Raw genomic sequence first — 25736 nt, 5'->3', positions numbered from 1 at the left:
TAGTTTCGTTCTCAATCTCTTCAAAAAAGACATTCCATTATCAATTTTCGACCAATGGTATTTAATAAAACAGGTATTTGTTTTGTTCTCTTCTTCTTCTTCTATCATCCCCAGAAGTTTGTTACACGCCATATATACTGTATATTTCTGTCAACAGATAACGCTATTCTATATTTTTGTAATATAGGGCCTACTGCTCCCAGTTCACTTGAAATATTGGTTAACATTACGATAATCCATGTTTGTTACAGTATGAAATAAGAGTCTCTGACAGCTAAAGTAGGTTTCAAAGAGAAGTATCGTAAAGCGAGGAAAGAAGCCCAGGAAGTGGTCGTCTCAGCACAGTGTAAAGCACGTGAGGAATTGTTTAAGGGTCTAATAACTCTAAAGACAGAATAAGTATCAAAGATTCTGAAGGCGAACTGTTGAGAATAACAGAGGACAATACGTCAATGATCTCTTGAAATAATTTGCAAAGCAGAAAAACTAAACTGGAAGAAGGCAGCTGCTGAAATTGAAAGGAAGAAGAACAAAGCCTTGGGGCTTTTGGTGTTCCAGCCGATTTGAGATGGGGTGGGGGTAGAAAGAGAGAGGGAAGTGGTGATGAAAGATGTGATTATCTTTGAAAATGACATAGGCTGAAAGACCTGACCTCGAGATAACTGATTTGGGATGAACATGTAGTGTACTTTTCCTACCCATTGACCGCCTGCCGCAGCTCCTTGCGGTCCGTGCCCGCGATCGTATTTCGCCGACGTCCTCGCGGTCTCCGCCGAGAGGAGTGCCTTCTCCTGACGGTGCCATCAGCGTCCACGATGATGAGAGAGCGCCTGAGCAGCGACATCCTATCGAACGCCCTCCCAGACACGTCCACAGACACGAGCTCACTGGGGAAGCGGTTCGCTACAGCCTGGACCTGCTCCTCGGGCGACGGCAGCCGGTGGTCGGTCTCATCTTCGGCAGCGGGAACCACTCGGGCGCTGCAGTCCGGAGCTACCGTCACGTCTCCCAGCGCCTCGGAGGACGTCCAGCGCCTTAACTCTGCCACTGCCGCCGGCTGAAATACACAAAACCTTCATTAAGTCTTTGTCTCTAGGACCTACTCTTCTGTTGATGGTGGTGATTGTTAAGATCAACTAGATAACCATCCCCTCTTCAGCATATCCGCCTGAAAGTGGGCGTGGTAGAATGCACTCACAGTATTCCCTGCCTGTCGTAAAAGACTACTAAAGGGGTACCATATGTGGTGACTAGTGTTCTAAACAGCAGGAAATCAAATATATTAATAAACTATACAACAATGCAGCAGAAAAGATACATATCCTATCTAAATATACACTTTATCGGCTGTACCTCAAACAATGACTCTTTCAGTTAATTACAAATATATTGGAACTTGATGTTTCAATTTTGGAACTTGCGGAGACATACTTTTTTATGCCTTTATTTCAGTGGCGTGGCTCAGGCTACGAAGCCCGCTATTCTGCCAAACCATGTTTTATAATACTACAAAGTACTTACTGTGCATTTTAACAATATCACATATACACACTACAACACTAAATTCTGCATACGGTAGTTTTAAAGAAGCGTTTAAGGAAATTAAAAGCAAGTTATATTAAATAACTCAGAATGAAAAAGCTGGTCTAATTTGCCAATAAAAGTAAATTTAGCACGAAACTTAGTAACACACAGAACGAAATATTACAACCAGTAGAGAGAGTTCATGTATTCGTATTAACACTCGATTTAACTCGTCCAAGTATCCCACCCACGGTACATTCAGTATCAGCGCTGCTGTTATACTGCGGTTAGGACGAAATCGTGAATTATAGTTACTGAGTAAATCAACGATGGGCAAGTGAGTGCAAACACAGTCAGTCAGTCAGTTCGTGTCAGTTGCAGTATATTTAGTACCAGTGATAAACAACATTCCTTTATGGGAAGTGAAATATTTGTTTTTGGAGGTTCAGAATGGAGCACATTGTTGTGTTTGTGGAGAAATTTTTGTCATCGTGAGGAAACATTATTTAGACATACCAAATTTGTCAATATGGGGATATCAGAGGAAGTAATCGGGTTAGAGACGAACACCTTAAATCAGTGCTTCGAATCGCATGGAATAATAAAGTAGTTCCAAATTGGGATTGACTAATTAATAGGAAATAAGTGAGTAAAAGAATGTTCATTTTCAGGAAAGGAGATAGTTTGGTAATTATTTTTCTAACTTCGTTAATTTTTTTGGAAAGATGCCTAATTGCTGAAAGGGTCTACAATATAACCATTTAACAATGCAAGTTACGGTGTTTATTTGATGGTTAAAATATGAAATAAGTATGCATGGGTAACAAATGTTAGTTTTTCAATGAAGGTTTTCATTAATTCGCGTATTTCTTTTACTCATTTCTTTTGAATGCATTTATTTCTCGAGTTGTGATGCTTAAATCGTTCAAAATATCTAAGAATGGAATGATTTGTCGAAGCAATTTACGGTATTTGGTGGTACTATTCAGACTTTTGTAACAGGCTGTATTACCGCTGCTCTCAACCGATTTTAGTGCAAGGAGTGTGCACACCGCCCCAAATTTGCACCGTGTACAGAATTGTCCCTATCCAATCTACGTACGTTATAATCTGCTTATGAACTCATTTTTCAAGAATTTTTGACGGAAAATGTAATATGCGTAATAGATCGCGAATCTTCAGGTAAAGCAGGATTATTGCTTTCTTCCTTTCTTTATCGGACGAATAACAGCTTGCTCCCACTGCATAGGAAAAGTGCTAACCATAAGGGATGTATTTATTATGTGAGTTAAGGTGCTACTGGCTGTGATGATATCATTTTCAAAATATTGAACAATGGAAGCGGTCCGTTGGTAGACGGAGAAATTTCTTGACTAAAGGACATTCAAAAAGGCACAGATGTACATAAGAAGAAGGTTTTCATGTTGCAATGTCAAGGTCAGAGCTGGCTATGTGGATCGCGACCCTCCATATGTGAAGATGGCGTCTTAATAATAAGAAGTGGAGTTGGATAGGAAAGATTAAAATGAGAGATTGGCACAAGGCAATACTAGGCTCAGCTAGGGGACCTGTGGTCGCTATGCCAAGCCGATTGTCCCCTTATGGTAATCGGACACGCCGAGGTGGCGGAGCTTTTTCTCGTAGAAGTTCTAACGTGTCAGTAAACCTGCCGACACGAGGCTGTCGAATTTGAGCGCCTTCAAATAACATCGGACTGAACTGGAATCGAACCCGCCAATTTGAGTTCTACCCATTCAGTCCGGCGATTAGAATTTAGGGAAGTGGATTATCTCATAGTTGCCCTTAAAACAATCTGCACCACCATCCCATTCTGTTTCTAAATTGATTTAGGACTTTGGTAGCTCCGACATCAAGAGGTGACTTCAATGGCACGAAATTATTCATCGCGCCCATAAGTTACAGTAATGTGAAACCCTTCCGCTTTTGATAGCGACAGCTATCGGTGATATGACCACAGAGCGCCCGCGGCAGGCAGCAGATATCGATTGTGGGAGGGGGCGCTGGTGTTGTCTACATGCCAAGCCATGTGGGCCATTTGAAAAGGAGAAAGATGCTTCCTTATTTCCAATCATCTCCCTCTCCTTCCTACAAATGTGGAGTGACCCCCCACAAAAAATTATATCGTACATATTTCTCCACTCCCTTCCTCTTTGAATGGGGGGTAGCAGAATATATCCACGGCATCCTCTTGCCAGACTCCTGACTTTCAACTTTCTTTGCCTGTCGTAAGAAGTGACTAAAAGGGGCCTCAGGAGTTCTTAACTTGAGAGGTGGGTTGGCGACCCATCGGGTCCTTAGCTGAGTCCTGGCATTGCTTCGACTTAATTGTGCCCGACTCTTCACTTTCATTTATCCTATCCGACCTTCCTTGGTCAACTCTTGTTCTTTTCCGACCTTGGCGGTACTAAGTTTGCTACTCCTGGAGAGTCACTTTCGCGTTCTTCGTGACCCTTCCCATCCTTTACCGATACCTACATTTTTCGAAGGATCGGACCTGTTCAATTTTTTTCTTCTGAATAGTGTTAATGGAGGATGGTTGTCGAGTTGAACTGCACCATCACTACTAGCTCGCCAGGTGGGAGGGGCGATCACTGGATCGTTAAGGCGTCAAGTCTATATGGTCTGACGCCGTGGTATGCCGGTTCGAGTCCCGTTGGTGGGAAAAATTATGGCTGACTGGCTACGTGAGGTGGTGGTATTCAATTTCTAATTATTATTAGATAACGCCCCACAAAGCTAGATTTATTTTCAAACATCTCTGTAGTGTTCATGTGGAGTGAGGGCAAATGATGCTGTTGATGGTGATTCGTTCATTGTATTGAGAACTTCAGCCTTGGTGCTATTTAACAGGAGTAGGCTATGTGCCGACACAGAGTTTCACTCTCTTCCCTACCTCATTATCATCATCACACATCCAGACGCGCATGTTGCCCCCTTGAGATACCTGCACTAAAAGTGATACGATGATGATGATGATGATAATAATAATAATAATAATAATAATAATAATAATAAAATTCTAAATCTAGCTCTAACCCTGAAAATCCGCAACAATTGGTTAGCAGAAATACATGAAGATCTACAAGAAATGGGTATCGAGGACGAAACCATTCAAGATAGAATGAAATTTAGAAGCTTAGTAAACAAACATAAATTTGCAGAGAAACCAACAAGAAAAAATACAGGCTGGACAGAAACACGCAGAAAGGAACACAGTGAAAAAATGAAGAGATATTGGGAAGAAAAGAAGAAGAAACATTGTGCAAAATAAGTTCAAACGCGCTCCACAGCTGGGCACAACGAATCAAAAAATAATAATAATAATAATAATAATAATAATAATAATAATAATAATAATAATAATAATAATACTGTAATAATCACCACACTTTCGCTAAGTACACGGCATAGCACCGCCTGGCGAGCTCACGGAATATTTCTGCCATCAGCCCCCTGGCGGCACGTCTGTTGATACGTGTTGGAGAAGCCTGTGAAGCCCCCAGTAATGAGGAGAGAAACCTCACATGATAGTCGCGATAATCAATCTTCCAGACACTTCTCCTATTACTGTTGGGCTTTAGCCAGGGTGACCACCGTAATGTTCTGAACTTAAAAAATAAGGCAAATCAGCTTAACCCTTGGAGTGCCAAATAAAATCTAATAATTATTATTTATTTATTTCGTGTCAGAGTGTTGAGAAACTTAAAAATATAAATAAGGTATTATATACAAATAAAACAGAATACATTTTATGTCACAAAACATGTTTCACACAATGTCTGCCCAGAAATGGGCAACAGAAATTCCCTCTTCAGTGGCTTGAATCAAGTCTTGAAGTGTACAACGAACAGGGCAGGACTGACAGTCATACAGGTGTTGGATAGTTTGTTGCTCCCCACAATCGCAGAAGTCTGACTGATCTTTCAGATAACCCCATTTTTTAAGGTTATCCTTGGATTTACCTACTCCACTCCTCAAACGATTAAGTGCCTTCCAGGTTGTCCATTCCAAATGATGACCAGGGGGTGGAGATTCAGAAGGCACCATCCAATCAGAAAGATGCTCCATTTTTGCTCGCCACATATCACAACGTGCTGTTCTTGCTGGTTTATCCAGAGCCTTAGAGACATTGAGGAAACTTTTCTTGGACTTCAGTCTTCTGGGTGGAGGTCGATGTCCAAATAACGGGTGGTTGCTTGTGAAATCCACCTTCGACCTCTCTTGCCTTGCAAACACTTCTCGCCGAATGTCTGGAGGAGAAATACCAGCCAAGCAGTAGAGTTTGTCAATGGGAGTAGGTTTCAGACACCCAGTTACTATTCTACATGTTTCATTAAGGGCTGCATCCACCCGCGTTTCATTAAGGGCTGCATCCACCCTCTTCGTATGGGCTGACCTAAACCATACAGGACACGCATACTCAGCTGCAGAAAAACTCAGAGCAAGAGCTGAGGTTCTTAACAAAGTTGGATGGGCTCCCCATTTGCTTGAGCCAAGTTTACGGAGGATGTTATTTCGGGCTGAGACTTTCTGTCCAGAATTAACACAGTGTTTCTTGTATGTTAAGGTCCGGTCTAAAGTGACACCCAGGTACCTAGGTGTAAAACAATGCTCCAGTTGCTTACCCTCCCACGTCACGCACAGCTGTCTAGTAGCTTCTCGATTTCGAAGATGAAATGCACACACCTGGGTCTTAGTCGGGTTTTGTAGTAGCCGGTTCTTCTGATAGTACACTGAAAGTTCCTTAAGTGCACTAAATACGGTACTTTTACAGTTTTAGGAGATGCCGGAATTTTGCCACCTTCTTATTCTTCTTGTTGTTGTACCATATCCTCATTGGATGTCAGATGACATCAGGGCGATCTGGTTCTTGTTCTCAGCAACTCCGAAAATAGTGGGGGTATTTATTTTAAGTGGCAGCCAATCTACCCACAGGATGACCATTACGTCTAGTTTCCGTCTGGGTAGAATACCCTCCACGGCATCCCTGCCTGAGGCAACTCAAAAGGGGACGAGAGGCGTGGGTTGGCCACTACGGTTCCCCTAGATGAGTCTGCTATTGTTTCCACTTACTTGTGTTAGGCTCCTCACTTTCATCTATCCTATCCGACCTCCGTTGGTCAACTCTTGATCTTATCCGACCCCAGCGGGATTAGGTTTGCGAAAGCTAGGGAGTTTTAGATTTCATGTCCATCGAAGCCCTTGCCTTTCTTTTGCCGATACCTTCATCTTTCGAGGTGTCGGACCTCTTCCAATTTTCCTTCTGATTAGTGTTAATGCGAGACTGTTTAAAAGACATTTTTCAGTGAATGCCGAAAGATCAATTACAGTGTCACAAGAGTTGTGAACATCCGTTTACAGTCTGCATTAAAGTAAAATGTTCACAATATTTTAAAAAAACTTATATAAGCAGTTCAAGTTGTTTCAACTGTATAAGTTCTATCACACAATAGAAAATGTTCCTATGAACGTACATGCTACGGTCCATCGTTTTTATAAGTTATGCCTGTTTGTTTACAGCAAGAATTCGTGGAATATTTCCTGTTAATTTTGGAGTCAGGAATTCTGTCTTAGGTGTCGTTATTATTAAATTTACCATCTAACCATTGTGAGTTCGATTACCGTATGTCTGTTCTTCCTCCACGGACAGAATAACGTCAGATTTTCTCGATGGTAACACCATGCACAATTCCCAATAACATTCGAAAATACACTGCTCAGTAGCCGGAAAGCCATCAAACTTGTGATACATTTCGAACACATCTTGTACACGAACTTGGTTACAGCTACTCGGAGTGGGTTAAGGTAAGGCTATTACTGGAATATTCGTCTCTAACTCGTAAGCGATTGACGAATGTTCATAGGGAAGTTTTGGGGTGTACCACTGATCTCTATACCTGGATGGCTGGTAGCTTGGGTAGCAGTAAGCCGAATAGAAGATGACTGGCGTAGTAAGATGGCAGCGAGCGCATGGTGCAATAGACCACGAAGAGCGCGCTTGCTTTGTTTATGCTTAGTTCAGTGACGCCAGGCTTCTTGATTGTAGTTCCACGAGTGTTCTGTGCTGTGTTATTGCAAAGTAAATAGTAGTGTATTTTACGAATTTAGGTTCGTTGCCTTGAAGTATACTTGTGGATTACAAAATTCAATTTAAATATGTATGTGTTTATCTGAAATATGAATGAAGAAACATTCTACGGGGTATTAACATACCGCAGTATTCAGCTTATGGGTGTACAAACAGAACCGATCAGCAGAAGGAGAAATCATTTCATCGGGGAGTTTTAATAATAATGTTATTTGCTTTACGTCCCACTAACTACCTTTTTAAGGTCTTCGGAGACGCCGAGGTGCCGGAATTTAGTCCCGCAGGAGTTCTTTTACGTGCCAGTAAATCTACCGACACGGGGCTGTCGTATTTGAGCACCTTCAAATACCACCGGACTGAGCTAGGATCGAACCTGCCAAGTTGGGGTTAGAAGGCCAGCGCCTTAACCGTCTGAGCCACTCAGCCCGGCTCGGGGAGTTTTATACTGTACATAAGAATCTAGGGTAGTGTTTTGAGTTTTAGGTTTATTGTATCTTATTTCGCATATTCCGGGAGCAAAATGGCAAATAATTTTTGTAGGTTTCCTTTCTCGAGACCCGAACATCTAAGATCATCGATTAGGAGTATCAGGCGGGAGAATTGGGAGCCTTCTAAAACAGCTGTTCTCTGCTCGGATCACTTAGAGGAAGACTGTTTTGATAGAAATGGACAAACTGTACACCTTAGAAGTGCTGTACAGCCAACTGTTTTCAATTTTACTGAACATTAACTGCAAGTAAAGATTTACTTATATTTTTTTCTCACAATTAAACTGACGGTTTCGATGAAATAATTGACGTGACCTTATAACAATCTTAGAAAATGAAGTCTGGAGGAATTCTAGACCTTATTTACATCAGTAATAATTATGGGTTTCAGACACTGGAGTGGTGGGAGAAGGGAAAGTGTGGTGGGTGTTTGGGGCTATCCCATTATACTATTCGTGGTATTTGGGACTCTTTTAACTAGTGTTACATATTTCTAATGATGACTATCAATATCGCTTTGCTAGCTGAATTTAATTAAAGAGGTCTGTAATAGTAAATTAAGCTGCAGGTAATGTGATATATTGACAAGTTTTGAATATTTGCTGGTTTTATAAATGTGTACATTTGCTTCAATGATATTTTAATTTGATAATATGCGCGTTATTTCATGGAAACAGGAAACAGAAATTCATTATCAAGCACCGATTACGATATGTCGAATCTAGGCCTGTATATTGAGCTACGTTTATAGGTAAATCATTTTAAGAATGCATAATTTCGTGGCATACATGTATACAATTTACAGCAATGTTTCCAGAAACTGATTTTCACTCGTATTGTGTTACCGATCGCTAATTGCATGTATTCAGCACTTAAGTTAATATTTGCCGGCCGTAATTATACACTCATGTTTATTGCTATCCCGGAGATGTACTGACCTCGGAATGACGTGTCAGTGATCCCAATGTCCTTATGCTTTGAGTGAACATGTCTCTATATTTTTAATTATTCCAATGCGCCATTAATTGCGACTTAAAATTGACTATATTATCATTGCTTCCCCATAAGGAGAGCTCTAGGTTGGGTACGCCAACATGGCGAACCGCGCGCTCAACTTGGCGTACTTTCTCCTGCAGCGGAGACCTGCCATCAGCGATCCATGTATAGAGATCAGTGGGGTGTACTAATCTACGTCCCGATTACTTCCCACAATTTTGTAACATCCTATCGAAACACCTGTTCCATATGTAACTCGCTAAACGCTTGCACACTGTTGTGACAACGCCGCCTGCACACCGTTAGGATAAAAACATGTGGGTGCTTACAGAAGAACATGAAAGAAAGAAATCACTCGCTTACTTTATTTATTGCCATCCTAATGGAATCTCACGAGCGGAACAAAAGGTAATGACGTCATGGCTCGCCAAATGATGACGGGTCAAGGTAACGCCGGAACGCTCACTTCCCGCCGTTTCTCAGAGAACACGACACGGCTGTCCAGCTGTCGCATCTGGCCTCGGCGAATCGATCTCAGAATTAAAACTGACCCTTTGCACGCAATGTTATAGTCGCTAAATAATAAAATCCGGCTCCTTGGCTGAATGACCAGGGTTCGATTCCCGGCCGGACAGAGGATTTCGTCATTATCAGCGTATAGATAATTTCTCCGGTTCGGAGAATGGAAGTTTCGCATCAGAAACGGCACCTGGGGCTAAAACTGGGCCATCCCCGTACATACAATGCCGACCCCCCTAGAAATTGGGGAAAGGCCAAGAAAACGACTTAATTATGGAGGTTTACTGTAACTGGAAAACACTCATTTTTGTACATGAAATAACGTAGGTAAAAACGTGTATAAAATCACAGTACTCCACCACTGAGATCTTGCTCCATAATCATACTGCAATTGAGTTCTGTCTGCCCATCCTTGCCGTAAGCGAATGGCGCCAAATTTGCAGTTTAGCCAACATGAGCAAGCAACGAACTTCCATTGTATCCAACGTAACAAAATATGGCCGTGGACAGAACACAGTTTGCTCTGGTCATTTCGCCTGATGGCCATGATCGTTAAGACTTAAAGTCCATACGGTGTGATACTGTGGTAAGCCGGTTCGAGTCCCGTTGGCCGAAAAAAATCACCATTGGAATGTTGGCCGGTAGGTTAGGAGAGGTGGTGGTATACCATTTCTAATCTCTAGACTGAGTGCCAAGAGCCTGGATTCAATTCCAGACCTCTACGCAGTGTTCATATTGTTACTTGCCAGCACTGTGGTAGCCTCTTTCGCATACGGAATGACGCTCTTGATGGTGATTCGTCCGTTATATGGATACCTTAAACCTTGAACAGACCCATTGGTGCTATTCAACAGGAATATGCTATGTGCCGGGACCGTATTTCACCCTCTCATATCACGTCATTCATTTCATCTCACTAACTACTCTGATGAGTTTGACGTCAGGAAGGGCATCCGGTCGTAAAACTCGCTACAAATATTCATCTCACTTCATACCCGACCCCGTAGAGAAACGGGACGAGGGTCAGACAAAAAATTTCGATGGACAAAATACGATTTGAAACGCCTGTCACTTTTCAAGTCTCATTTATACGAGGAAAAATCACGTTTTGACACAATTTGATATCGCAGCAAGAAACCGCATCAATCTCAATTCTGTTCACGGGATGTCCCAGAATAGTTGTCGTAGGTGTATGTTGTATGTTGGGTATTCAGCCCGAAGGCTGGTTTGATCCTCTACAGCTCCGCCAACAGCTGTCATAAATAGCCTAGGCGTCACTGTAGAGGCGTAGTAGGGAAATGAGGAGTGAAGTAGTTTCCCGTTGCTATTACATATCAGTCTGCCAAGCCCACTGAAATGCATGCACCAACCGACCCTATGAGCGATATTTTCACACCATTCATAACAGGGACTGACTGCATAAGCAATGGTATTACTAGCATCGCTCATACCTCAGTCACTTTCATATTGTCAAAGCCAAGGATGAGACTGAGACAGGTCAATGAAAGTGACAAATTTGATATAGCCCATACCAGAAGACATAGTGCACTGTAAACACTACATCTCGCCAGCAAAGGCAGCAGTAGTGATGGGCGATATTTCACGAACTGTGATTTTTTCACTGATATTAATAAATCACGAGTAACGACTGTTACTTTCTACGCCATCACTGTGATCAGCCGTGATTTCAAGATTTCACTTCAAGTGATCATCGTACGCCCTCTTAACTCCTTATACCGAACTAGAATGTTGCTACCTAAACTGTGACTGTGATCGACGTTGTGATCAGTCGTGATATCACGACATGTGCTGCCGCAACGGTATCCACGCGAAGCGATGCGTTCAAGGAAGCAGCATCGCCATGATTACCAATAGTATGGACATTTGTTGATTTCATTTTTTTAAGGACGTCAACATATCGTTCAGTATATAATGTATTTGTAGGAATTGAGCACATTCCTCCCGAATATATTAACAACTGAAACACTTACAATCCTCGGCATCGCTTGCAATATCAGTTTCTGGAAATTGTCAGTTGACTCGCAGTGTGGTATTATTTTTAAGCGCGCGTTCAAAAAAATCGTGGTACACGGGACTCTCCTAGAATAGTAACAAACATGTATTTCTCCTGTATTTTGGAATGCCCGGGGGCATATTGTCACTGGAGCTCAGTATTTGGAGGCAAGTTGACTGAAATGGCGTTTTCTAGAAAAGGGAAGAACAGTGACCTGTAGAAGTCCTTTAAAGAAGTGGATGAAAATTTCACATTATGTAATATGTGCAAACAGAAATTGTCTTAAAAAGAAGTACTTCAAATCTGAATAAACATTTGGAATGCAAACATCTCTCACTTGCTTTGCCAAAAAGCAGTAGTCAACAATCGGCATGTATCTGATGATACAGACCTGGGATTTTAGACTCTAAAAAAATGTTTTAGGCACCTAAAATGGCCTTTTAAACAAGTAAATACGTTTTTAAAAGAGAATATAGGCACTTCAAATATGCTTTAAAAATAGGCAGAAAATAGACTTTAAAATATGACAATATACAGTAGACCTACACTGTAATGTGATTTTTTTTTACGTTAAGTACAGTAATGTGGTAATGACTACCCTTTCTAAATAGGAATAGTTGCAAAATGAAGGCATAATTAAACAGGCGTTTATTACAAACAGCTATGGATTAGAAAACAAAAAATTTTCATCAGTACTGTACTAAAATTAAATTAACTGCGGAGTACTGGTATGCGTATTTATTTTTGAGGAACATTCCTACTGCACTTTTCAGTCGTAGTTTGCTTTACAGTGCATAACAATAATCTTCTCCAAATTTTCCACAGTCAGGCTGCGTCTTTTGTCTGTTAAAACAATTGTAAAAGCAGAAAAAATGTGCTCTACACTCACAGATGTTGGAGGGGCATAGCAAAATTTACCTACATTTTTCAGTTCAATTTCACTAGGTAGGTCTACTTTTCCTCATCCATTACCTGATGTACCCTTTCCTGCACTGAATTACCTAGATTCTTCTGCAATACACTAGCCCACCTGTCTTTTATTTTATCCCTTACTTTACCCCTAGTACTTTGTATAATATTCTCAGCTTCCTCAATTACAAAATATATCTGTTTGAGACTCTACTTTTTTTTCTATTTTTGTAATGATTGATTGGAAGAAATGAAAAATTTGCCTGAATATATGCAATGCCTCTCTGAACACTGGAATAATCCTTTAGCAGATCTTTGCCCATACGACACACATGCAGAGTTGTCTGTTAGAGGCATATTGTCTATCACAGATGTTCGATATAATACAGGGCAGCTTCCATTGAGGAACCCCAACGGCTGATGATTGGCTGTGGTGGAAAAGAACAGAGGGGAATTTCTCTCAGAAGATGGCTATTCTTGATGGAAGCTTACAGAACACTCTCTTCGTTGTTGAAATCAGATTATTTACTGCAGGCAACTTGGCCCTAACTATTTCTGTGAGTCTGTGCAAGGCATGGGCCATGCAAGTAACATGAACATTAAAGAAGGGTAGAAAGTTTTAACGAGAGGCAGAGTAGCAATCATGTAGGAAGCAGCATTGGAGACAAGGAGAAGGTCTTTATATTCATCAACACTCCCAGGATACAACAACTGGAACCCCTTGTTGATGATGTACACAATGCTTTGCTCTATTTTCTGAAGCTGCTTAGAACAAAGGAGAGCAGTAAATGCCAATTGGGTTCCAGTTTTCCTACTATAAGATTAGCAATGTACCTGCCCACAGAGTTGCTGGTTTTGTCCACATACAACCCTACGTAAGGACTGCCAAATATCCTCTGTGACTGGCAAAATTACCTCCTATATCTAAGTAGTTTTTCTTTAATGTATATGTTGAAAGTATGTGTTGTTGGTGTATTTCTGTAAACAAATCTCTGAAAACATGACTATGCACAGAATTCCAGGGGATATTTTCATCAACTCGGGCTCTAAACATATGAGCATAGAAACTACTGTGGATTGTGGGAGGTATACTTTGTGTGAGCAGAGTCTGTCCAATGTTACTTTTCATGGTTGATTTTGCTTTGTGACTCGCACTATCAGCATGCTCTTGTGAAATCTAAAACACAATAATGTGATGAAAATTACAGACTAAGATAAGGAATAGCTAATGAATAAAATTTGTAATTTTGAATTATTTCATTTAAACCACTATTACTCTAAAATTAATTAAGAACAAGAACACTCCAGGCCTCGAAAGGTCTTGGCTTTCATTTACAGCTGCTGCGCAGCTCTAGGCTTGCAGATATTAGATAGCCGTGTGGTCAGGACGTCACATCCCTCAAGTGTATTGCCGTGCGTCTGAGAGCGCTGCTCATTGTAGCTTCCCAATTGCCCTCACGCAGCTGGGTCAACGCCTTTCCATACCATACATTTTTCTAAATTACTGCCGGTACTGGTATCTAGGGAAAGGTGCACTGGTATCGTTAACCTTACATTAGGTGGCTGAGAATAGTCATTCATCATCATTATATTTTTCACTTGTGCCAGATAAATGTGTAGAATTTCATTTCCTAGCACATACCAAATAATCGGTTACAGTATAAAACACGGCTGTTGCCAATATTTATCGTATTTTTTCCTTGACATATTGGTTGAACTTCGGCATGTCTACAAAAAACGAATGTAAATAATAAAATGATTATGTTTGTACGCCTAGAAGTAAATTGGCAACGACCGTGTCTGTAATGCAACCAAAATGTAGGCTGTTTATTAAATGCAAAACCTTAGGTGGCTGATTTTCTTATAAATGTTTACACAGAGATAGCCTAGTCACAATAACAAGGCATTCTCTTGATCACAAGCTACAAATAACAAGCAGCACGGACGATGCGGTGATTGTGATCACGTCACGACTAAAAATCACTGGTATCAGAAAATCACGATATCAAATCACGCTGTGACTCACAAATCACGGTATCGCTCATCGCTAGGCAGCAGTCGTAGGTATTATTACGAAACTCTATTTATACCATGATATCACGCATCTCAGATCTTGCAAAATCAACTACAATGTGAACTGCTGATAAAGATTACAGAAGCTCTTAGCGTTATGCTTCCTTACGTTATGGAATTCGGCGCGTTAGGTTTAACACACTGATTCCATCACAGGAGTACGCTCCGAAGTGTTGGAGCCAGGAGCGGGATAATCGGGAGATAGTCATCTATGTAAACATCGCAGCCCATAATCAGAGGGCAATTTAATAAGCTTAAAACTCGCTCAGACTGGGAGAAGGCAAACAGTTTATTTCCAGCGAGGAATGTTCAGCTAAATTCAAGAGACATGACATACGGTAATTGAATTTTACATGCAAAGTCGAACAGTTTCAAACACTGCAAAATAATCTACACTTTCAATAAAGACATCGAACTGTACTTCTGAATGTGGCGCTAGATGGCTGTGACATCTTCTGCTTCGTTATTCTTCGGAGAAGGCCGCGTAATGTCACGTTACACACATAATAGGAAAACTCTGCGTGTATGTATAGTCTGTGCCCACAGGTCGTCCATGGGCGTCAAATAAAAAGGCCTGTACCAGGCGAACCATACGCTAATAAACAGTGTGTGTCAGATGGGAAGTTGTTTCTGTTGTGGGCGTTTTCATTTTGAACCGGCGCAGGTGATATTCAACGCCGTGACATTTTTCCCCGACCACCTCGCACTAAATGGGTGGGGTAACGCGCGACAACATAGCAGCCTCTTGGGTGGACAATAATGCTGAGTAGCCTTTCGGGGGCAAAATTCATCTCATTTGACTCAGACTGCAGATGCATACTGACACACTTCACAAATATTATATGCCAGGTGCGGAGATTTCTCGGCCGACATCGATTACCCACCGAATTTTCTGTACAGAGTTTGGCTCATGCAAAATCTAGTGCATATTGCTTTGTTATTGTATTTGACACCTAGTTTGTTTTAATTGTAGGCCTATGAAAATTCATAGCCTGTTTGCAGTTTTAACTGGATCAGGAAATGTAATGAATGAAGCCCCCATCTAGCGGTGAGCATAGGAATTGTGCCGGCTGCCGAAGCCAGTCGCACTCCTCTGGAGCAATGATTAATGACTGACAGATGAAATGAAGTGATGTTGGAGAGTGTTGTTGGAATGAAAGATGACAGGGAAAAGCGGAGTACCCGGAAAAAAACCTGTCCCGCCTCCGCTTTGTCCAGCACAAATCACACACGGAGTGACCCGGATTTGAACCACGGAACCCAGTGGTAAGAGGCAGGCGTGCTGAACTGTAGGCCTATATTGTATAAATTGAAAACTGACCTAAAGCGAATAGCTAATCTCTCTTCAGTCCAAGTTGTGTTTCGAATTGTATTGTCTTTTTTTTCTTTTTTGCCATAATTTCCCTTAATAGGTCATTAATTTCTGAAATTACCGAGCGAGTGGATGCGCGGTTTGGGTCACGTAGCTGAAGCATGCATTTGGGAGATACTGGGTTCGAACTCCATTGTCGGCAGCCCTGGAAATGGTTTTCTGTGGTTTCCCACTTTTACACCAGACAAATGCTGGGGGCTGTATCTTAATTACGGCTACGGTCGCTTCCTTCCTACTCCTAGGCGTTCCTTATCCCATCGTTGCCATAATACGTAAAGCAGAGAGTGAAAAAAAATATATTTATTCTACCTCACATATTACTTGAATATTTCGGTTACCATGTTCGGTATTAAGGTATGAAATTCGACTTTCTCTTCATGGAATCATTTCTCATCCAGCATGTTCTATTTTGATTAATTTCCTTTCTCCCCAATGCTCCAAATATGAATAATACTGCATTATCGTCCGAAGATGACATGAATTCAATTTATGAATCCATCAATTTCACTCTCTTAGTGACCTAGTCTTTGTTTCATTTTTCTACGTGTCGGACCCTTCCACTTTTTCCTTCTGATTTGTGTTATATAGAGGATGCTTGCCTAGTTGTACTTCCTTTTAAAACAATAATTACCAACACCTGCCTCGTTGTAGTTACTCCAATCACCAACCACTACCATCTGGTGAGTAAAGCTATACGCTGCTATGTCTCCTAAACAAAGCTACACCTACATCCATGTCCACAGCCTTCTGAGTATGCGCTATTTAACTGATTTGTCCATGGTCATTAGTAACACTTCCCGCCGTACCGACGTTCACATCATAATAAGAAAATAATCCGTTCTTTTTACTGAACTGTTTTCATGAAGAGACCCCAACACTGTGTTGTTACGACCGACCGCCTTCCAGGCTGGTGGTCTGCAGAGGCCAAGGGCATCCACTGCCGCACGAGGATCGCCTTACCGGGAGCTGCACACAAGAAGAGTGCAGACATCGTCATGGCCTTTTATAAGTCCCACAAAGCAAGTGAATATTGCTTACTTAGACTTTGAATTAACAGGAGATAAAAAGGTGCGAATTTTTCTCTCCCGAAATAAAATACAGGCTCGTTAAATGAGAAAAGCAAATTTCGCTTTTATTTTAAAAAGAAAAGAAAAGCGAAGCATATGAAGGAATGGGCATCACACAGTAGTGTACACTTTCGATACAAAAACTGTTCCACTAAATGTTTTCGAAGACGCCGAAGTGCCGGAATTTTGTCATTTTGTCTCGGCAAAAATTCCTTTACGTATCAGTAAATCTACCGAAACGAGGCTGACATATCTGAGCACCTTCAAATATCATCGGGACTGAGCTTGGATCGAACCCGCCAACTTAGGCTTCTCTGTATAGCTACTAAAAACATGAGCGCATGGTATTCTATGTTATAGCATTTAATATGTTATCGGACCTAATCTTAATTATTATTAACTTATCATTCAGAGCCACAGCAAACATATCTAGATATTAAACTGATCCTCAGAAAAGTGTTACCTGCGAGGAACTTACACAATACCATCATTACCATGCGCTGTCCGGCTCCATGGCTAAGTGGTTAGCGTGCTGGCCTTTAGTCATAGGGGTCCCGGGTTCGATTCCTGGCAGGGTCTGAAATTTTAACCATAATTGGTTAATTTCGCTGGCACTGGGGATGGGTGTATGCGTCGTCTTCATCATCATTTTTCATCCTCATCACGACGCGCAGGTTGCCTACGGGTGTCAAATCAAAATACCTGCATCTGGCGATCCGAACTTGACCTCGGACACTCCCGGCACTAAAAGCCATACGCCATTTCATTTTTTTCATTACCATGCGCTCATAATTTTTTGAGCGACTGTGCATTCTTCGTTGCAAGAAAGATGTAGAGATTTTTTTTCTTCCAGGTCGACGTTGATATGAGTTCGACCAGCACAAATAAAATATTTTGCCAGAGTAAATATTTATTTTATTATTGAATTATCACTGGATGGCTATTTTTTGTTGTATAACATACATATTCGTATTAAGGCGACATTTTTAACACTACGCGATAATCAATTCGAAAAACAGTTTCATCGAGGAATTTCCCCCGCATTGATGGTTATATCTGCGATTCTCGCGTGTTATAATAACTGTCTCCTTCCGCTGCAGCCTGCCATTTCAGGAGGACCAGAGAGCGCCCGAGATGTCGTGTCCTTGGCCCCTTACAGATCCACCCACCTGCGTGAGCTTCAGTCCCGGGAATGCACGGCCTTGTGCACCAGCCAGTGCGGTCAAAACAAACGCTCCGCCTCAGCGCTCGTTCAAACAATATCTTTCGCAAAGCCACTTCATTCATATTTAACAAGTTGATCCTGGAATACGCAGCAAAGATTAACTGATCGATGCAGTTGCGATACGGCGGACAGTCAGGAGCTGATTATTTACGTGTTGATGTACAGCTAAATTTTGCGAACGTATTTACCCATTTTTCTATTTAATGTATGTTGACTGTCTACCCCTTAGTAGCATGTTATTATTTTTTTTAATACGGGCATGTTTTTACGGCCTGATTCCCTTCCTGACATCAACCTCAGGAGCTAATGAAGATAAAATGAATGACGGTGAATGGAAAAGGAGGCGAAAGGAATCGGCTGTGTCCTCTGAATTGAAACTGTCTCGGCACTTGCTACCACGCCGCTCGGTAAATGAAACAAATATTAAACAAAACTAATGGAATGAACTCGAGTGATGCAGGAAATGTCAGGTCAGAAAACGAAATCCCACAATAAGCAAGTAAATGTAGCATAACGAAGTACCGATCATTTGTACATTTTATTCCTTTCATGTTTGATCAGTTTGGATTTAGATTATGTAAGTGTACTCGAGAAGGAATTCTGGAATTTCGTTTAATTTTAGAAAGAAGACTTGAAACGAACAGTTTTGACCATGAAGACTGGCTTTTCGAAACAATAAAAAAGGTACGTACTGACTGTATAAGAACTGCAGAACACAGAGTGAAATCAACGAAAGGAGTAGTAAATTCCTTAATAAGAAGAGTCAGACATGGGTGGCCAGTCTCCCCTTACCGGTTATACACATTCATAGAGGAAGTAATAACAGTCATTAAACAGAAGTAGTATAATAGACGGGTTCGGCCGCCTCCTCCTCCTCCGGCTCTCGGAAGAGGCCTCCTCCTCAGCCAGTGGCCTCCTCCTCCTCCTCAGCCAGTGGCCTCCCAGTGGCCACCTCCTCCTCCTCCTCAGCCAGTGGCCTCCCAGTGGCCACCTCCTCCTCAGCCAGAGGCCTCTTCCAGTGCTGCCAACTTAACCTAACTAGCGCGAGATAAACAAAGCCACGTGCTTTTTGACAGACAACAACGCACCGCTAACCTCAGTACTGCCATCTTGACGGGCCTAAACCTCAGTAGTGCCAACTTAACCTCACAAGCGCGAGGTAAACAAAGCCACGTGCTTTTTGACAGCCACGTGCTTTTTGACAGATTTGTAAACAAAGCCACGTGCTTTTTGACAGCTGTCATCGACAACAACGCATCGCAAACCTCAGTACTACCATCTTGACGGGCCTAAACCCCAGTAGTGCCAACTTAACCTAACTAGCATGAGGTAAACAAAGCCACGTGTTTTTTGACAGCCACGTGCTTTTGACAGATTTGTAAACAAAGCCACATGCTTTTTGACAGACAACACCGCATCGCAAACCTCAGTACTGCCATCTTGACGGGAATAAACCTTAGTGGTACCAACTTAACCTAACTAGCGAGAGGTAAACAAAGCCACGTGCTTTTTGACAGCTGTCATCCGCCATCTTTAAACCACAAAGCACTGTGCTGCCCTCTTTATCGCAGTAGCTGCAAAATTCGTCACCTGTCATCCGCAGTGCTGCCATCTTGACGGGTCTAAACCTTAGTGCTACCAACTTAACCTAACTAGCGTGAGGTAAACAAAGCCACGTGTTTTTTGACAGCTGTCATCCGCCATCTTTAATCTATAGAGATCAGTGCTGCCCTCTTTAGCTACTTACCTTTGAAATGTGGTGGCGGATAATTTGAAAAATGCTTTTTGACAGCAGCCATCTTTGTACACCGTGCTGCCCTCTTTAGCTAGATACCTGTGGTGGCAGACAATTTTACGTGACAGCAGCCATCTTTAATCAAGAGAGCACCGTGCTGCCCTCTATGTGGTGGCGGCAATTTGAAAAATTCTACATTCTCTTGTTTGGAAACAAACCCATGCGCTTTTTTTGACAGCTGCCATCCGCCATCTTTAATCTAGAGAGCACCGTGCTGCCCTCTTTAGCTACTTACCTTTGAAATGTGGTGGCGGCAAATTCCACGTGCTCTTGTTTGGAAACAAAGCCATGTGCTTTCTTGACAGCTGACATCCGCCATCTTTAATCTATAGAGCACAGTGCTGCCCTCTTTATCGTAGTAGATGTAAATTCGTCACAGCTGTCATCCGCAGTGCTGCCATCTTGACGGGCCTAAACCTTAGTGCTACCAACTTAACCTCACTAGCGTGAGATAAACAAATCCACATGCTTTTTTGACAGCTGTCATCCACCATCTTTAATCTATAGAGCACAGTGCTGCCCTCTTTAGCTACTTACCTTTGAGGCGGATAATTTGAAAAATGCTTTTTGATAGCAGCCATCTTTGAGCACCATGCTGCCCTCTTTAGCTAGATACCTGTGGTGGCAGGCAATTCCGCGTGACAGCAGCCATCTTTAATCATGAGAGCACCGTGCTGCCCTCTACGTGGTGGCGGCAATTTGAAAAATTCTACATGCTCTTGTTTGGAAACAAACTCACGTGCTTTTTTCTGACAGCTGTCATCCGCCATCTTGCATCACAAACCTCTGTGCTGCGCTCTTTAGCTAGATACCTTTGAAATGTGGTGGCGGCAATTTGAAAAAAATCTATGTGCTCTTGTTTAGTAAACAAAGCCACGTGCTTTTTTTGACAGCTGTCATCCACCATCTTTAATCAATAGAGCACTGTGCTGCTATCATGCGGGTAATTTCATCACCTGTCATCCGCCATCTTTAATCTACAGAGCACCGTGCTGCTCTCTGTAGTAGCGGGCAATTTGAAAAGTTCTGTTAGCTGTCATCCGCCATCTTTAATCAAGAGAGCACCGTGCTGCCATCTATGTGGTGGCGGCAAATTCCACGTGCTCTTGTTTAGTAAACAAACTCACGCGCTTTTTTGTCAGCTGTCATCCGCCATCTTTGAGCACAGTGCTACACTCTTTAGTTGAAATATGGTGGTGGATAATTTAAAAAGAAAAATTCTACAGCAGCCATCTCTCGACGCTAATTGCACAAGATGGTGGCTATACATGACTCCTTAAAGGTGCTTATGCAAGATGGCCGCTATACATAGACTCCCTTGGGTTGCTTGCGCAAGATGGCGGTTATACATGGCTCCTTTTGAAATATGGTGGCGGATAATTTAAAAAGAAAAATTCTACATCAGCTATCTCTCGACGCTAATTGTACAAGATGGTGGCTATACATGACTCCTTAAAGGTGCTTATGCAAGATAACCGCTATACATAGACTCCCTTGGGATGCTTGCGCAAGATGGCGGTTATACATGGCTCCTTATGAGACGCCCTAGAGATGCTTGCGCAAGATGGCGGTTGCTCTTATGAGGTGGCTTAAGGGTCCTTGCACAAGATGACTAGAGACTCCCTAAGGATGCTTGCGCAAGATGGCGGACACAAGATGGCGGCTATACACAACTCCTTATGAGACGCTTTAAGGGTGCTTGCGCAAGATGGCTGCTGCTCTTAGCTTAGAGGCTAACGTGTCGTGCTAGTTCGATTCATTAAATTTGGGGTTTAAATGCAAAATGTTAAATATCTCGAAAGCAGTGTATCGTAGAGCAAAACGGACAAAATTTTTCTGACCAATGATTTAACAGCTGCTGTTATGCATGCGGTGGAGGGCAATTTGAAATTCTATGTGCTTAATCAACAGAGCACCCTGCTGCCCTCTTTAGCTGAAATGTGGTGGTGGATAATTTGAAAAATTCTTTTGACAGCTATCATCCTTAAACAATGGCGACTATACATAGGCTGTTAAGGCCTTATCATGCTCCTCCTCCTCCTCCTCCTCCTCCTCCTCCTCCTCCTCCTCCTCCTCCTTCTCTACCTCCTCCTCCGCCTCTTATGTCAAGGCATAGCTTTATATCGAACAAGTTTAAACCTGCATCGCGAAGGCAAGCGTGTGCAGCGATAACATTATTGTGCATGTTTAGACTTTCGAAACATAAGAAGAGTAGAATCAAACGCTGTACTAGATACGACATGTGATCAGAACATTGATTGATGCGTTCAGAAAACAAAATAAGTGATCAAGACTAGAATCGAACACTGTACTCAATACATCATGTGTTTAGAATATGTCATGGGATACCCTTGATCAGATTGAAACATAACAAGACTAGAATAGAACACTGTAATCGATGTTGTTAACTTCAACATGTGATCAGAACATTGATTGATGTGTTCAGAACACAAAATAAGTGATCATGACTAGAATTGAACACTGTACTCGATACAACATGTGATCAGAACATTGATCGATGTGTTCAGAACACAAAATAAGTGATCAAGACTAGAATCGAACACTGTACTCAATACAACATGTGTTTAGAACATGTTGGGGGGTACTACAACCTCATCGATCGCTATCAGCAAGAACGCTTGTACTTTGTTAAGTGTAGAAAATTAATCTTTATTGGTAAATGGTTTTATGTTCAGAACAAGGAATGGAACCTAGGGGTTACGTCTTACCTAATAAAATCCCCGAGGTGCGATGAGTTACGTTTTTCGAACTAGTGTTTGGAACACTGAACTTTTCAAGATGGTAAGAGTGAGGTTAGCAATGTTCTGTTGTTGGATTTTAAATTCCGCGCTACAACATGCATAAGGTGGCAGCCCTTGAGGTTTACTCCCGTAAAGATGGCAAGAGTGAGGTTAGCAATGTTCCGTTGTTGGATTATTAAAATTCCCCGCTATAACATGCAAAAGGTGGCAGCCTTGAGGTTTACCGCCGTAAAGATGGCAGCAGTGCGGTTAGCGACGCTCCATTGTCCTTCAAAGTGAGGTTAGGGTTCGTCAAGAAGACAGCTGTCAAAAAAGCACGTGGCTATGTTTACCAAACAAGAGCACGTGGTCGTGACGTCACGGTCACGTAATCAATCCTTAGCTCGACGTCGTTAAGAGCAGCATTAGGATTAGCTATGTTTAAAAATCTTGGGAACAGAGCAGCAATATGAATAGCCATGTTTCAAAGCGTGTACACATCACCTATCGATTTTACATGCATCGACCCTCGTACTAATCTTCTTCCGCTAGATCGTGCTGCTATCTTAGCATAACTTATACGCATGAACTTACAGTACAAAGAATAGCCATGTTTCAAAGCATGTACACATCACCTATCGATTTTACATGCATCGACTCTCGTACTAAACTTCTTCCGCTAGATTGTGCTGCTATCTTAGCATAACCTATACGCATGACCTTAAAGTACAAAGAATAGCCATGTTTCAAAGCGTGTACACATTACCTATCGATTTTACATGCATCGACTCTCGTACTAAACTTCTTCCGCTAGATTGTGCTGCTATCTTAGCATAATTTTATACACATGAACTTACAGTGCAAAGAATAGCCATGTTTCAAAGCGTGTACACATTACCTATCGATTTCACATGCATCAAATATCGCACTAAACTTCATCCACTAGATTCTGCTGCTATCTTAGCATAACTTATACGCATGAACTTAAAGTACAAAGAATAGCCACGTTTCAAAGCGTGTACACATTACTTATCGATTTTGCATGCATCGAATCTCATACTAAACTTCTTCCGCTAGATTGTGCTGCTATCTTAGCATAACCTATACCTATAAATTTAAAGTACAAAGAATAGCCATGTTTCAAAGCGTGTACACATCACCTATCGATTTCGCATTCATCGACTCTCGTACTAAACTTCTTACGTTAGACTGTGCTGCTATCTTAGCCTAACCTATACGCATGAACTTAAAGTACGAAGAATAACCATGTTATAAAGCGTGTACACGTCACCTATCGATTTTGCATGCATCAAATATCGTACTAAACTTCTTGCGCTAGATTGTGCTGCTATCTTAGTATAACTTATACACATGAACTTAAAGTACAAAGAATAGCCATGTTTCAAAGCGTGTACATATTACTTATCGATTTTGCAAGCATCGACTCTCGTACTAAACTTCTTCCTCTAGATTGTGCTGCTACCTTAGCATAACCTATGTGCATGAACTTAAAGTACAAAGAATAACCATGTTTCAAAGCGTGTACACATCACCCTGAACTTCTTCCGCTAGATTGTACTCCTATCTTAGCATAACCTATACGCGCGAACTTAAAGCATAACAAATAACGATGTTTAACAGCGTGTACACATCACCTATTGATTTTGCATGCATCGACTATTTTTTTACCGCCAGAGTGTACAACGATCGCATATGTGTATTGCTAACGTATGTGTATAAAGTTAAAGCACAAAGAATAGCTATGCTCCAAAGCATGTACACATCACCTATCGATTTTGCATGCATCGACTATCGTACTAAACTTCTACCGCTAGAGTGTACAACGTTCGCAATTGTGTGCTGCTACCTATGTGCGTGAACTTAAAGCACAAAGAATAGCGTGTACACAACACCAGTCAATTTTGCACGCATTAACTCTTGTACTAAACTTCTTCCACAACAGCGTGCGATCATCGCTTGTGTGTGCTGCAATCTTAACATAACCTATGTGCATGAAGTTAAAGCATAAAGAATACCCAAGTTCAAAGCGTGTACACATCACCTATCGATTTTGCGTGCATCGACTTTCGTATTAAACTTCTTCAACTAGAGTGTGCGACAACCTTATAAGTATGCTGCTAACTTAGTATAACTTATACACATGAACGTAAAGCATAAAGAATAAAGATGTATAAAAATATTGTGAACATAGCAGCAGCAGGAAGAATAGCAATATTTTAAAACCGTGTACGCATTGCCTATCGATTGTACATGCTTCAACTAGAGTACAAAACTTCTCCCGCTAGAGTGTGCTGCTATCTTAGCATAACCTATGTGCACGGATTTAAAGCACGGTGAATAGTTAAGTTTCAAAGTGTGTACACAACACCTATCGATTTTGCATGCATCAACTCTCGTACTAAACACATCCCGCTAGAATGTACAACGTTCGCATGTGTTCGCTCTGCTACTTTAGCATGACCTATGCGAACGAACTTAAAGCATAAAGAATAGCGATCTTTGAAAATCTTGCGAACATGGCAGCGGTAAGAATAGCAAGGTTTAAAAGCGTGTACATATCATCTTTTGATAATGCATGCATCTTCTACTAGAGCACGTGACCATCGCTTGTAAGTGTGCTGCTATCTTAACATAACCAATGTGCACGAACTTAAAGCATAAAAAAAGTTATGAGTAAAAATTTTGTGAACATAGCAGAGTGTTTACTACGTAGGTGTAGACATTGAACTTTGCATGCTGAAGCAGCATACTACGTGACCGTGACGTCACGACCACGTGCTCTTGTTTGGTAAACATAGCCACGTGCTTTTTTGACAGCTGTCTTCTTGACGAACCCTAACCTCACTTTGAAGGACAATGGAGCGTCGCTAACCGCACTGCTGC

General features: G+C 41.7%; 1 protein-coding gene across 1 annotated transcript in view; it reads right to left on the bottom strand.

Moving 5' to 3' along the window:
- The window catches only part of gukh (GUK-holder), a 582564-nt gene that overhangs the window by 53207 nt on the left and 503621 nt on the right, over positions 1-25736 (bottom strand). Inside the window, 1 exon segment of the mRNA XM_067154738.2 lies at positions 664-1057. Within this exon segment, the coding sequence (XP_067010839.2) occupies positions 664-1057 (394 nt within the window).

The sequence above is a fragment of the Anabrus simplex genome, chromosome 10, assembly GCF_040414725.1.
Source record: "Anabrus simplex isolate iqAnaSimp1 chromosome 10, ASM4041472v1, whole genome shotgun sequence".
Classification (NCBI taxonomy): domain Eukaryota; kingdom Metazoa; phylum Arthropoda; class Insecta; order Orthoptera; family Tettigoniidae; genus Anabrus; species Anabrus simplex.
This window is presented reverse-complemented; position numbering and strand designations above follow the sequence as displayed.